Genomic DNA, 13,527 nt, shown 5'->3' with positions numbered 1-13,527 from the left:
GCATGCTTAGGGAATGTTTGTTGAATGACCGCCCGATCCCATGGTTCTGTGTGGAGCTCCCGTGGAGCCTGGGAGGCCTGTCCTCTGAACCTTGGGAGCTTGCTCAAGGCCCTGCCTTAGTCTGGGACTGAACGTCTGGGCATTTGGCCCTTGGCTTGGAGGAGGTGGACAGGGTGTCTCGCCGGATCAGAGGTTTGGGGCTGTAGACCCTCTCGGAGGCAGGAGATCTTTTGGGGTCTTTCTTTGGAAGGATGTTCATGTGACACGATGGGGCGTCCCTGTTGGGACTCATGGTCCCCAGAGCTCTTCCTGGTGCCCTGAGTACCTGCCCTTGCCCTAGCGACCTGTGTCCAAAGGGTGGTGTGTGTGTGTGTGTGTGTGTGTGTGTCATAGAACGTATGGGAGGTGGTGGGGGAGAGTATGGGATGCTTTTGGGATGAGACCCTCAGCTTCTGGGCCCAGGCTGCCTCTCTCTTCGCTGGTGACAGTTGAAAAGTAGGTGATGGGCTTCTTATTCTCTTTTAAAAGAGAGTCCCCATGGGGGTTCCTGGTGGTCCAGCGGGTTAAGGACCTGGTGTGATTGCCGCTGCGGCACAGCTTCGATCCCTGGCCTGGGAACTTCTGCGTGCCATGGGCATGGCCAAAAAAAAAAAAAAAAAAAAAGTCCCCACGAGAAGTGGTGGTTTTCCTCCATCTGGGCACTTTTGAGGGAGCAGAGGAGTTGGGGTTCTGCCAGCGGGGTGGTGGTTGTCAGCCCCGCGCTCCTGCGTCTTCTTGAGCTGTGCCTCTTGGTAGGTTCAAGTCCAGGCTCTGCTGCTGCTGCTTTTTTTTTTTTTTTTTTTTTAAGGGCTGCATTCGCGGCATATAGAAGTTCCAGGCTAGGGGTCAAGTCAGAGCTACAGCTGCAGGCCTGCACCACAGCCACAGCCACTCAGGATCCAAGCTGTGTCTGTGATCTACACCACAGCTCATGACAACGCCGGATTCCCCGACCCACTCAGCAAGGCCAGGGATCGAACCCACGTCCTCATGGATACTAGTTGGATTTGTTTCCGCTGTGCCACAACGGGAACTCCCAGACCCTACTTCTTGCAGCCATGTGACCTTGAAACAGAGACTTGAGCCACGGTGTCCACGTTTACTAAGTGGCGCTAGGGAGGGCTTCCTTTGTTCCTGATGTCACATGTGCCAATGGGCAGGTGGCAGGTGCTTCGTAAAGAAGACTGCCTTTTCCTGCTCAGGTCTGTGAGGGCTCAGCTTCTGCCTTGAGCCTTAGATCCTTTTGGAGAGATGCCCCGAGGCAGGGTTTGGTTTGGCTTCAGGGGTCCTGACCTGGAGATGGGTGAAGGACAGGCATTATGCACACCTGTGAACCTGAGACAGTCGTGCCCATGCCCCAGAGGCCCACAGACCAGCACAGTCCCAACAGGGGCCTATGCGCAGGCAGCCCCGGGGAGCCCCGGCCACTGTCCCCTCCCAGCAGCCCCTCGGAGGAGGATCCGTTATTCTCCCAGCTTTAAAGGCTGGAGAGTGGGGCCTGGGGAAGTGAAGTGACTTGCCTGGGATCCTCCAGTTAGAAGAAAGGGGCTGACCTTGAACCTGCACCCAAGTCTCTGCCTCCCACCTTTTTATGCCTCCACCCCTTGGCGGTTTCCACTGGACCAGATCTTGAGGGAGGGGCTGTGATGGTGCCCCCTCACCCCCTCCTGTCACGCTGGGCGGAGCTGGAGTAAGCGGGGGTGTTGACCTCAGCCTCTAGGGAGCAGAGAGCTGCCTGGAGCTGGTGGCCGCTGTATCTGCTGAAACGTTCCGATGGAGGCTGGGAGGAGGTTGCCATGGGAACAGGGCCTGAGCTGCGCCTTGGCCATGATGGTTGGGACTAGAGCCTGTTACCGAGGGGACCTGTCACTGCAGGTGCTGATGGTGGTAGTGCTGCCGTTTCACCAGGGCCCACCCTGTGCCTGCCCTCTGCTGGGGGATGGGCACCCCCGCTGGTCAGGAAACCCACTCAGGCCCCAAGGCCAGCCTGACGCCTCCCTGTCCGTCAGTGGTGTGACCTGGCCTGGGCTGGTTGCTTGGCCTTCCTGTGACTCAGTTTCTCATCTGGGGTGGGGTGAGGCCTGGAACCGCCCCCCCCCCCCCCCCCCCCGCTCCTCCTGGCTTGATGACTGCTGAACACGGTCCGCAGGTCCTGAGAGGGCCTAGGACCCTTCAGGGCACAGAAGCGGCTTTAAAATGTCAGCTGACTCCAGAGCTCACGTCTTGAGGGCTGAGGTGGAGGGGTCTGTGTGTCTCTGACCTCCAAACAGGTGATCCTTTGCTTCCCGGAGGCACTGGTCCCCTGCCAGCCTGGAGCTCAGCGCAGAGAGGCCATGGGCGCTCTGGTTTGCTTGTCCAGAGGCGGCCGGAGGGAGGTTGGTGTTCAGGGCACCGTCATATCATGTCTTGTCTTTGCTCAGAACTTCTCTGGCCTTTCTTTTCTTTCTTTTTTTTTTTTGGGGGGGGGGGTCTTTTTAGGGCTGCACCTGCAGCGTATGGAGGTTCCCGGGCTAGGGGTCTAGTCGGAGCTACCGCTGCCGGCCTACACCACAGCCACAGCCACGCCAGATCCGAGGCGTGTCTGCGACCTGCGCCACAGCTCAGGGCAATGCGGGATCCTTAACCCACTGAGCGAGGCCAGGGATCAAACCTGCGTCCTCCTGGATACCAGTTAGAGTGGTTTCCGCTGAGCCACGACAGGAACTCCTGGTTTCTCGCTTTTTTTTTGAATTAAAATATAGTTGATTGATAGTGTCATTGGCTTCTCTTTTCACCTTCAACAAAATCCCAAGCACCTTCCCTTCCGTGGCCTACACAGCCCTGTGGTCTGCACCCCACCTTTCACCTGTACCCTCTCTCTCGCATATTCCTGTCTCTGGCCACCGTGGCTGCCTTGATATTCTGTGGCACACTCCTGCCCCGGGGCCTTTGCATCTGCTGTTTGTTGTCCCTGCATCGCTCACTCTTCCTCTAGATATTTTCGTAAATTGACTCATTCCCCACGTATTTACTGAGATGCTTCATCTGTGTCAGGCAGTGTGTCGGGGAGAGGTAGCCAGCCAGGAGTGGTGGAGGTGGATGGTGGACAACCAGCAAGCCAAACAGCTGTGTGTTGTGCTCAGTGTTGTGAGGGAGACGAAGAAGGGAGCGTGATGGAGGAGAGGAGGTCAGGGAGGGCTTCCTGGAGGAGGTGTCGTATGTGCTGCACTCTTACTGGGGAGGCTGAGTGGTGTGGGGGAAGGGCCGCCTGGGTGGAAGGAACAGCATGTGTGGCCCTGAGTGTGACTGGAGAGCAGGGAGGCTGGGACTGCCTTGGAGGGGACGGGATGGCTGGGTGGCGCAGGCCAGGCGGGGGCTTGGTTCCATGGGGCTGGCAGTCTGTAGGTGGGAACAGGTCAGTAAAGGGGGTGAGGGGGTGGGCGGCACGTGGCATTTCTTCAGAGACCACCTGAGTTTGGAGGGCGTGATCTAGGCTCCGGCCTGAGGGACCCTGGGGGTGGTGGGGGCTCCAAGACAGGTAGGTGGCCTGGGGTGGGAAGCCGCTGACGGCCTATGTGGTGACAGGCAGGGCAGTGGAGAGAGGTCAGGCTAGAGGAGGGAGGTCTTGGGGGCAGGCCGCCTTCCAGGAGCCTGTCCTCCAGCCCAGGGGTCTGTCCCCCTGCCCAGGAGCCTGTCCCCCAACCCAGGGGCCTGTCCCCCAGCCCACGGTGGCCTGTTCCTCAGCCCAGGGTGGCCTGTCCCCCAGCCCAGGGTGGCTCTGTGGGCCTGAGAAAGCTCGGGGTTTCTGTGGGCCTCAGAGCCCGTCCCCTGGGGGACACTGTTTCTCAGTCCAGCTGCAGGACTCGGGGAGGCCCTGCCCCAAGTCCGGCTGCCCTTTTGGGTCTCACTCCTGGGCAGTGGGGCGGGGAGCAGAGTCTCTTCCAGGCCTTTGAGAAGAGGGCGCGTGGGCTCAGGGTCCCTTGGCTTTGGGAACCACGTTGATGCTGGAGGGAGGCTCCCCGGCTGGGTCTCGGCCCGGGTCGGCACGGCCTTGCTCTCCCACTGCCAGCGTTCCTCCGGCTCCCTTCGCCTCCAGCCGCGTGCGGGGACGGTCGTGGTGACTTGGCGCCGGCACCTGCGGAGGATCTGCTGTTGCCGACCAGGGCCTGCGTGGGGTGACCCGGCAGGCAGGCTGGGATGCTCGCCGACCCTCTCTCCTGCCCCCCCCCGTCCCCCTGCCACTGGTTTTCGCAGCTCATGGGCTTCCCTGTCACATCTCCTCCGTGAGGCCAGGCTGTCTGGCCACCCCCCGCTTGCTTGGTCACCTGGCCCATCGGCACGTGGGCTTGCGCGGCTGCGTCCTTCCTCTGGGCACACCTGTCCCAAGTGCCGGCGGGTCCCCTCCTTCCTGAGGGGAAAGGAGAAGTGCCCGCATTCCTGAGCCTCTCTGGGGGGCTCTGTTCTCTGGGGGCTTCTGGTTTTGGGGGTGCAGGAAGGGAAAAACGAGGGAGATGGCTGCAGGCAGCGTCCCGGGGGGTTCCCACCCCTGGGGGCCGGGGGTGTGGGGACTGCCGGTGGACACTTGTCTCCAGCGAGTAGTAACCCATGAGGTCGGGGAGCGGGGGGAGCGGGCAGCGGCCTCCTCCCTGGGTGTCCCTCCCGAGACACGGGGCCGCTGACCCTGGCGAGTCCAGCCTCAGCGGGGTTCTCTTCTGAGAAAAGTTCCAGCTGCCTGCTGGGTGCCGAGTGGCCTCGGCTGCAGGTGACTGTGTCACCTGGGTCCCAGCCTGCCCACGGCTGCCCTTGAGCACTGATTTCTGGCTCATGGTGTCAAAACCCCCCAGGGAGAGGGGCTGGGGAAGCGGGCTGGGTGGCATGGGACCCCAGAGGGCCCTCGGCTCTGTGCCAGGCTGGGACTTGGGGACCTGCCTCTCTGCTCTGGGGAGGGCGGGGAGCTCACAGAAGACGCGGCTGGACCAGCCTTTGGGAGGGGCCACCCACATCCCCCCTCGCCCCACGTGCACAGCGTCCTCTGGTTTTACTCTGCTGTCTTGATTTGGGAACGATTGGCCACATGTCTGCAACAGACGGAACCACGAGGGGCCTCGTGTGGCGGCTGAGTTCCTGTGCCCCGGGCCCGGCTGGGCTTCTGAGTGGCGACCGCGTTTTTGGCTTGTGGTTTCCTCTGCACCTTGACCCGCCCCGGAACCTGCCTTTGTGGCATCAGAGTAGTAACACAGCGTCTGTGGACGCCACTTGGTTCGTGCTGTGTTATTATTACATGATCCGTTTCAGGATGTCTTACTGCCACACCCCAGTTACCGGTGCGAGTTACCGGTAGGCTCTTCGGGGTGACAGAGGGATGTGTCTGGCCAGGGCGAGGGAGCCACTCAGCCGTGGAGGGCTGGTCGGGGCCCTGAGCGGGCTCACTTGCCGCTTCCCACCCGCAGGGCACGGCCGAGCTGACGAGGACTGCGGCGATGAGCGGGCCAGGCACCGGGAGGAGCGGCTGATGGGGGCGCGGCTGGACCGGGACCAGGAGAAGCTGCTCAGGTGAGGGCCTGGGGCGAGCCCGGGGGGCTTGGGAGCCCCTGGGGCGAGGGTGGTGCCAAGATCGGTGAGTGTGGACCCCCTGCCAAGGAGGCCCCGAGGGCCTTTTCGGATCCTCGCCGGCCAGCCCTTCCCTCCTCTAGGTTAGGTGTGGGGTGTCCAGCAGCAGCCCCTTGTCCACTGGTTTCTCAGGCGACACCCCTCCTGTCCCATCCGGGGCCATCGGGCTGTGCTTGATTGATGCTTCTGTTTCCCTTCCAGAGAAAGTAAGGAGCTGGCCGACCTGGCCCGCCTGCACCCCACCAGCTGTGCTGCAAATGGCCTGAACCCCAACCTCATGGTGACTGGGGGCCCTGCGCTGGCGGGCTCAGGCCGCTGGTCCGCCGACCCTGCAGCCCACCTGGCCACTCACCCCTGGCTGCCCCGCTCGGGTAGCACCTCCATGTGGCTCGCTGGACACCCCTACGGTGAGGGCGAGGTGGCATCTCCCTTGTCTGCAGGGAGGGAGGCCGGAGGGTGGCGGTGGAGCAGGGATTTTGCCAGAGGCCAGCACCGGTGGCTGCTGCAGGGACAGGACCCCGTCCCCTTGTCCCCTTGTCCCCAGGGTTCAGCCCCCCCGTTGGGCTGGACAGAGTGGTTATTGATGGCACCATCTTCCTGGGGTTCCTCACCCGGCCTGTTTGTGGCAGGGCCTGGAAGGGGGTGGCTGTGGGCGTGGGTCATCGTCAGCCGGCCTGTCCCCTTGCTGCTCAGAGGCTCCGAGGTGGGGGACTGGGCAGTGGGTGGGGCTTGGGTCCCCAGCTCTGACTTGGGCCTGGGTCTCTCCTAGGCTTGGCTCCCCCGTCTCTGCACCAGGGCATGGCGCCTGCCTTTCCCCCCGGCCTGGGGGGCTCCCTGCCGTCGGCCTACCAGTTCGTTAGGGACCCCCAGTCGGGCCAGCTGGTGGTCATTCCCAGCGATCACTTGCCTCACTTTGGTAAGTGGCGGCTCTGTGGTTGGGGCAGGGCTGCGATGGCCTCCCTCAGCCAGACAGTCCCGAGTGCCTGGGCCTCCCATGGGGTGGGGGGTGTCCACCCACCAGAAAAGGGTGGGTGTGTCATGAAGCCACAGGGTTCTTGTTTTGGTGAGTTCCGACTCAGAGAGCCCATGTGGAGAACCGAAGCTGCCCTGGGGGGCCCTCTGCCTTGGTGCCCCCGTCCCTAAGGAAGCCACTTTGCTGACCACTGGGCCTAGTGGCAGAAGGCTCTGGAGTTCCCATGTGGGCACACTCCCGTTGTGTGGCCTCAGGGACATCCCCACGGGTGTTCACGGGACTCTGTTCCCTGGGCCTGGGACGTGGCTGCCCGGGGCAGAGGGAGAAGGATGGGCTTACTGGCCCATCCGGAGGCCCCCTGGGCCCAGCATCTGCACCGCGTGAGCGCATGTGCCTTCTCTGGCCCTCGGCATCCCGGTCTGTAAGATGGGTGACCGGCATCCGGCAGGAGGTGCAGCCTCACTGTCTTCTCGCCCCCAGCGGAGCTGATGGAGCGGGCCGCGGTGCCGCCCCTCTGGCCAGCCCTGTACCCGCCGGGCCGCAGCTCCCTGCACCACGCCCAGCAGCTGCAGCTCTTCTCCCAGCAGCATTTCCTGCGGCAGCAGGAATTCCTGTACCTGCAGCAGCAGGCGGCCCAGGCCCTGGAACTGCAGAGGAGCGCCCAGCTGGTGGTAAGTCGGGGTGGCGGTGGTCACGGGAGGGCCATGGGGGCAGTGGAGACCCCTCCCGGAGCCCCGTCTTGATGGCAAGGCAGAGGGGTCACGCTGCAGAGAGTCCAGTTCTGGTCTGTGGAGGAGAAAGACGAGAGAGGCTCATGGTCGCAGAGGGCCTCCTGGAGGAGGTGGTGTCTGCCCAGAGACCTCAAGAGGTCAGTCATGGAAGAGCTCTCTGGGCAGAGGGTACGGTGTGAGCAGGGCTGAGAGGTGGTCAGAGCCTGGCAGCAGGGATGCAAGGGGAAACCAGGCAGGAGAGGTGGCCCTGGGAACTGGAGACCTTTGCATGGAGCCGAAGGGATCCCAGTGGGTTCCTGCTGTTTCCTGAGCACAGCCCGGCCTGGCTGGACGCTCGATGGCCCTGGCTTCCCTCTAGGGCCAGGGCTGGCTTCCGCCCACGTTGCCTGCCCCTGTAAGACAGGCGACAGTAGGGTCCCCTTGTTTGGGTGGATTCCCTAAAGCCCACAACCCTCCTGCCCCCTTGAAGGTGTTGCTGGACGTTTGCTCAGCCTTGTCCCTCCTTTCTTGTGTGGCAGCCACGCTGGAGGAATTGGCACAGTGACACATGTAGCCCGTGGGGCCCTGGGTTGGACTCTTAGTTCTGCCACGCCTGGCTGTGTGCCCTTGGGCAAGTGACCTCCCCTCTCTGGGCTTCAGGTCTCCTCCTGAAAGGGCGATGCTCATGATTCCCGAGTCCTCGGGTTGTTGGATGGGATTTAACCATCGGGCGGGAGACCGGGGCCTGGAGCCTTTCTTCCCAGTGTGTTTGTGTGCCGGCTCCCTGGCCCCGTGAGCACCGGCTGGCCTTGAGCTGCTCCCTCCCACTTCCCCAGGTCCTCAGGGACAGGAAAAGGCTCCCCGGGGCCCCTTGAGGTGCTTTGAGGCCCAGGTGTGATGAGGCGGGAGCGTGCCCGCAGGTCGTGAGCTCTCCGTGCAGGTGGCTATCCTAATGCCACGCGGGAGCCGGGCGTAGGGCGTGTCCTCTGTCTTCAGGCGCCTGACACCTCCACCCGGCCCCCCTCATCCTGGCTGTGAGGGTCTGGGGGGTGGGGCAGGGTCTGGACAGGAGGTCCCCCGGCCCCGTGCGCTGGCCTTCTATGCGGAATGCCGCGCTTGTGACGCGCCCGGGATGGAATGTCCATCTCAGGCCGGGAGGGTGGGCGGCCTGCAGCCCTGGACCTGCCTGCGGTTGTCCGTGGGCTGGGGGCTCCCGGGACCAGGGCAGGTGCTGTGTGGCAGATCCTGCCGCACTGACCCTGCCTGTCGGCCCCTCTGCAGCAGGAGCGGCTGAAGGCCCAGGAGCAGCGGGCGGAAATGGAGGAGAAAGTGAGCAAGCGGAGCCTGGAGGCCGCAGGCAAGGCTGGCCTGAGCACCACCGGCCCCGGGCTGCTGCCTCGGAAGCCGCCCAGCCTGGCCGCCGGCCCCGTGGGCACCTATGGCAAGGCCGTGAGCCCACCGCCATCGCCCCGCGCTTCCCCTGTGGCTGCCCTGAAGGCCAAGGTCATCCAGAAGCTGGAGGACGTGTCCAAGCCGCCCACCTACGCCTACCCCGCCACACCCAGCTCCCACCCCACCAGCCCGCCGCCCGCCTCCCCGCCACCCACGCCCGGCATCCCCCGCAAGGAGGAGGCCCCCGAGAACGTCGTGGAGAAGAAGGACTTAGAACTGGAGAAGGAAGCCCCCAGCCCCTTCCAGGCCCTGTTCTCAGGTAGGGGCTGCTGACACCATCCCCAGCCATTCATTCACTCGCGCCTTTGCTCAGCCCGGCAGTGCTGCTCCACCGACCGCCTCCTGTGTACCTGGCCCCCTGCTGGGCTGCGGGTGAAGGCCTGGGCACGCCGGCGGCTGAATCTCTCTCCAGCCTCCCCTCAGTCGGGGTCAGGGAAGACAGGCCTGGTACCAGGACCTGCTTTAGAGGGACTTGTTCTGAGCATCCAACAAGACCTGTAGGATGTTTATTGTAGTTTTTGCCTTTTAGGGCCATTCCCGCGGCACATGGAGGTTCCCAGGCAAGGGGTCTAATCTGAACTGTAGCCACTGGCCTACGCCAGAGCCACAGCCGCATCTGCAACCTACACCACAGCTCATGGCAACACCGGATCCTTAACCCACTGAGCAAGGCCAGGGATCAAACCCGCAACCTCATGGTTCCTAGTCGGATTCGTTAACCACTGCGCCACGACGGGAACTCCAATGCCGGATCCTTAACGGAGTGAGGCTAGGGATGGAACCCGCAACCTCACGGTTCCTAGTCAGATTCATTCCTGCTGCGCCACGACGGGAACTCCCAAGAGTCGTAGGATATTGAGCGCCGTGCCTGGCTCCTGGCCAGTGCGAGGTCGTCACACTGGTGCTACCAGTGCATCATGGGTGGTACGCCCACTCCATTGCTGGGTGCACACACGTGCCCTCTTCCCCTGTCCTGCGTGGGGATGAGCAGCAGGTGGCCTTCATAGGGCCTCAGGCTTATGTTTTGTCTGTGGGAGGACTCGAGTTCGAATTCTGAAATTTGGATTTCTGCCACCAGAAGGCTGTGTGTCGGCTTGGGCTTGTGACTGCCCCTCTCTGGGGAGGTTCATGGCTTGCAGATCTGGTCCCGCTGGGGGTGGGGTGGTCTGTGCGTCTGTGTGCCCTGGGCGGGCCCTTGTTCTGCTCGGGGCTCGGCCTGGGACCCTGCAGAGAGTCAGCCACACACCATCCTGCTCTTGGGGAGGTTACAGTTGTGGTTTGGGGCCAGAGTAAAAAAACTGGGGGGAGTTCCCATCGTGGCTCAGTGGTTAACGAATCCGACTAGGAACCATGAGGTTGCGGGTTCGATCCCTGGCCTCGCTCAGTGGGTTAAGGATCCAGTGTTAGTAGGAGCTGTGGTGTAGGTCAAAGACACAACTCGGATCTGGCGTTGCTGTGGCTGTGATGTAGGCCGGTGGCTACAGCTCCGATCGGACCCCTAGCCTGGGAACCTCCATACGCTGTAGGAGTGGCTCTAGAAATGGCAAAAAGACAAAAAAAAAAAAAAAAAGTGGGGGAGGGGAGCCAGTTATTATTACTGTTGTATGGTTTTTTGTTTTTTTGTGTGTTTTTTTTGCACTTTTCAGAGCCGCACTTGCAGCATATGGAGGTTCCCAGGTTGGGGGTCCATTAGGAGCCACAGCTGCCAGCCTACGCCACAGCCACAGCAAAGCGGGATCTGAGCCACATCTGCGACCTACACCACAGCTCACGGCAACGCCAGGTCCTTAACCCACCGAGCAAGATCAGGGATCAAACCGGCAACCTCCTAGTCGGATTTGTTTCCGCCATACCACAACAGGAACTCCAGTTACTATTATTTTTTGAACAACCTGCATGCCCCAACTCTGCTTTAATGGATGGGGCTGGCCTGTTCTTGTGGGATGGAGGCTGAAGACGGCACAGGCTGGGTGGGGACGATTTGAGATCTTATCAAGCCTCTGCCTCTGGTCCAGCTTTGTGCTTGGGTGCTTGGGTAGGGGCTAGAAAAAGCCACTGTGGTTTCTGCCTCTGAGATCCAAAGACCCTTGGGGACATGATGGTGCTGGATTTTTCGCTTTGTGGCCCAGATGTGCAGAAAGCCCCGGGCTGCTTCAGATGCCCTCTGGAAGGGATCTCAGCCCTGCAGGTGGGCGAGCAGAAAGGGTGGCTGGCGGATGGGCGTTGATGGGGACACACAATGTCAGCGGGGCCGGAGAAGGGTCCGCACTGACCCTCAGTGTCCTTGGCAGATATCCCACCCAGGTACCCGTTTCAAGCCCTGCCACCGCACTACGGGAGGCCCTACCCATTCCTGCTGCAGCCCACGGCGGCTGCCGACGCCGATGGCCTGGCCCCCGACGTGCCGCTTCCGGCTGATGGGCCCGAGCGCCTGGCGCTCTCACCTGAAGACAAGCCCATCCGCTTGTCCCCCTCCAAGATCCCGGAGCCACTGCGGGAGGTCCCGGACGAAGAGCCACTGGTGGAACGGGAGGTGAAGGCGGAGGTGGAGGACATGGACGAAGGCCCCGCGGAACTGCCCTCCCTCGAGTCACCGCTGGCGCTGCCCCCCGAGGAGGCCCTGGCGGCCCCGAGCCCCACAGGGGGCCTGCTGGAGGCCCAGGCGCTGAGTGCTGGCAGCCAGGGGCCTGCGGAGCCCTCCGGGTGCCCGGACTTTGCTGAGGGGGCCGAGGCGCGCGTCGATTCTCCGGGCCGGACAGAATCCTGCGCGGCCACCCCCGACCTGGAGGGGCGGCTGACGCCTGAGCCGCTGGTCGAGGCCAAGGAGGAGCCGGTGGAGGTGCCTGTCGACGTGCCCATGGCTGTGCCCTTGGCGGAGCCAGTGCCTGAGGAAGACCTGGCCCAGGCGGCCCCTAGTGAGCCCCGGCCCAGCCTGGACCTGCCAGACTGTGATGTGCCCGCCGGGGAGGGAGAGCGCCTGAGCCTGGAGGCCAGGGAGGCCACGCCTGTGCCCGGCAGCGCCTGCTTCCTGGAGGAGGTGGGCTCCGACCAGTTCCTGCCCAGCCCAGAGGACCCACTGGCCGGCATGAATGCCCTGGCGGCCGCAGCGGAGCTACCCCAGGCCAGGCCTCTGCCCTCCCCGGGCACTGGAGGCCAGGCCCTGGAGAAGCTGGAGGCAGCGCAGAGCCTGGTCCTGGAGCAGAGCTTCCTGCATGGGATCACCCTGCTGAGCGAGATCGCCGAGCTGGAGCTGGAGAAGAGGAGCCAGGAGGTGGCAGGTGAGCCACGCTGCGTGGGGGTTTCTGTGGGTTGCTTTTCCTTTTTTAATAGGATTTTTAAACTTTTGTGATCTTTAGGATATAGTTTATTCATACTGACTTTAAAGAAATTGTGCTGGGAGTTCCCATCATGGCTCAGTGGTTAACGAATCCGACTAGGAACCATGAGGTTGCGGGTTCGATCCCTGGCCTTGCTCAGTGGGTTAAGGATCCAGCGTTAGCATGAGCTGTGGTGTAGGTCAAAGACACAACTCGGATCTGGCGTTGCTGTGGCTGTGATGTAGGCCGGTGGCTACAGCTCCGATCGGACCCCTAGCCTGGGAACCTCCATATGCCGTGGGTACAGCCCTAAAAAAGGACAAAAGACAAAAAAAAAAAAAAAAAAAAATTGTGTTAAGAGCGGGAGTTCAGGGTGAGGAAGGTGGTGTAAACAAACCTTGTTACTTCTTCGCTGATCATCTACCCCCAGCTCCAAACCCTTTGTTTTGTCCATTCGACACAAATTTATTGTTTCTTTGCCTACAGGGCATGGAAGCTAACTGCTTTGGCCATTTCTGTGTGTCTCTTATTTTGGGGGCTACTATGTATGTATAAAAATATTAAATTTGTTTTTTTTCTGTTAAAAAGAGTAAAAATCGTGGTAAAACACACATACCACAACCTTTACCAGCTTAACCATTTTTAACTGTATAGTGCAATAGTGTGAGTCCTATTGTCATACAGCCAGTCTGTGGGTTTCTTAGTGGTGAAATTTCTCCCCTGTCAGTGGTGAGCTTTCCAGTAGCGGGATGCTTTGGGTTGTGAGGGACTGAAACTCTCATTAACTGGCTTAGAAAAAGACAGGGGAAAGGTATTAACTTGTGGAACTGATGTATGTCAGTAATGGAATGTTTCAGGTAGGGCTGGATCCAGGTGCTCAAACCAAGTCATCAGAAGTTTCTTTTCCCTCTTCCCTGCCCCCACTCCTTCTTTCACTTTCTCTTGGTTTCGTGGAAGGCAAGCCCCACTGTCTTTATGATTCACGCTCATTGGCTGACTGGTGTTCATGCTTTTTGCAGAAGCAAACCCTTTGGCCCAGGAGATGGGGTAGACCAGGCCTTGATGGGGGCCAGTCACCTCCAGGATGTAGGGATGGGCGGCCCTCAAAAGGAACGGAGTGCCTTCAGCGGAAGGGGCAGTGGATTCTGGGCTGGCACAAGACCCCTGACGTTCAGCATAGAAAATCGAGGTGCTCCAAGAACCGCGTGCAGAGGCCGTGGGTCAGACAGAGCCTCGCCAGCCCACGATCGGCTCAGAGGTGGTAACGGAGGAGGCGGGGCTCAGCCCAGCTGTCAAGGAGATAATAATAGCATTGCCAGATGTTTGGGTCCATCTTCTCTAACTTTTTCTATACACGCAAACAGTTCCAAAATTAAGATCAGCTTGTCAACAGTGCTCTGTGACCTGCCTTCTTCACGTAGTGGGTCCTTTATTAAACCCTTTCCAA

The 13,527-nt window shown here is 61.2% G+C and overlaps 1 protein-coding gene and 1 long non-coding RNA gene across 7 annotated transcripts in view; one reads left to right on the top strand and one right to left on the bottom strand.

Annotated features, from left to right (window-relative positions):
* Positions 1-13,527, top strand: part of TNRC18 (trinucleotide repeat containing 18) — a 93,995-nt gene that overhangs the window by 30,204 nt on the left and 50,264 nt on the right. For 5 of the 6 annotated variants that reach the window (XM_021086041.2, XM_085016306.1, XM_085016307.1 and 2 more), the window contains 6 exons: positions 5,469-5,571; positions 5,830-6,035; positions 6,398-6,544; positions 7,082-7,272; positions 8,593-9,022; positions 11,055-12,041. In XM_021086041.2, coding sequence (XP_020941700.2) covers positions 5,469-5,571; positions 5,830-6,035; positions 6,398-6,544; positions 7,082-7,272; positions 8,593-9,022; positions 11,055-12,041 — 2,064 coding nt within the window. The remainder of the gene's footprint in view (positions 1-5,468; positions 5,572-5,829; positions 6,036-6,397; positions 6,545-7,081; positions 7,273-8,592; positions 9,023-11,054; positions 12,042-13,527) is intronic. The other variant, XM_085016304.1, reaches the window with a different exon arrangement.
* On the bottom strand, positions 5,275-8,413 carry LOC146404337 (uncharacterized). Its single transcript, XR_014840038.1, has 3 exons — positions 7,825-8,413; positions 7,595-7,724; positions 5,275-7,387 (listed from the first exon to the last, which is right to left on the bottom strand). It is a non-coding gene; the product is annotated as an uncharacterized LOC146404337 (long non-coding RNA).

Source organism: Sus scrofa, chromosome 3 (genome assembly GCF_054392235.1).
Source record: "Sus scrofa isolate SSC_HxYL_T2T_F1_AM1 chromosome 3, Sscrofa_HxYL_maternal_Yorkshire_Landrace_v2.0, whole genome shotgun sequence".
NCBI classification, from domain to species: domain Eukaryota; kingdom Metazoa; phylum Chordata; class Mammalia; order Artiodactyla; family Suidae; genus Sus; species Sus scrofa.
Note: the sequence above shows the minus strand (reverse complement) of the source record. Positions and strands in the feature narration are given on the sequence as shown.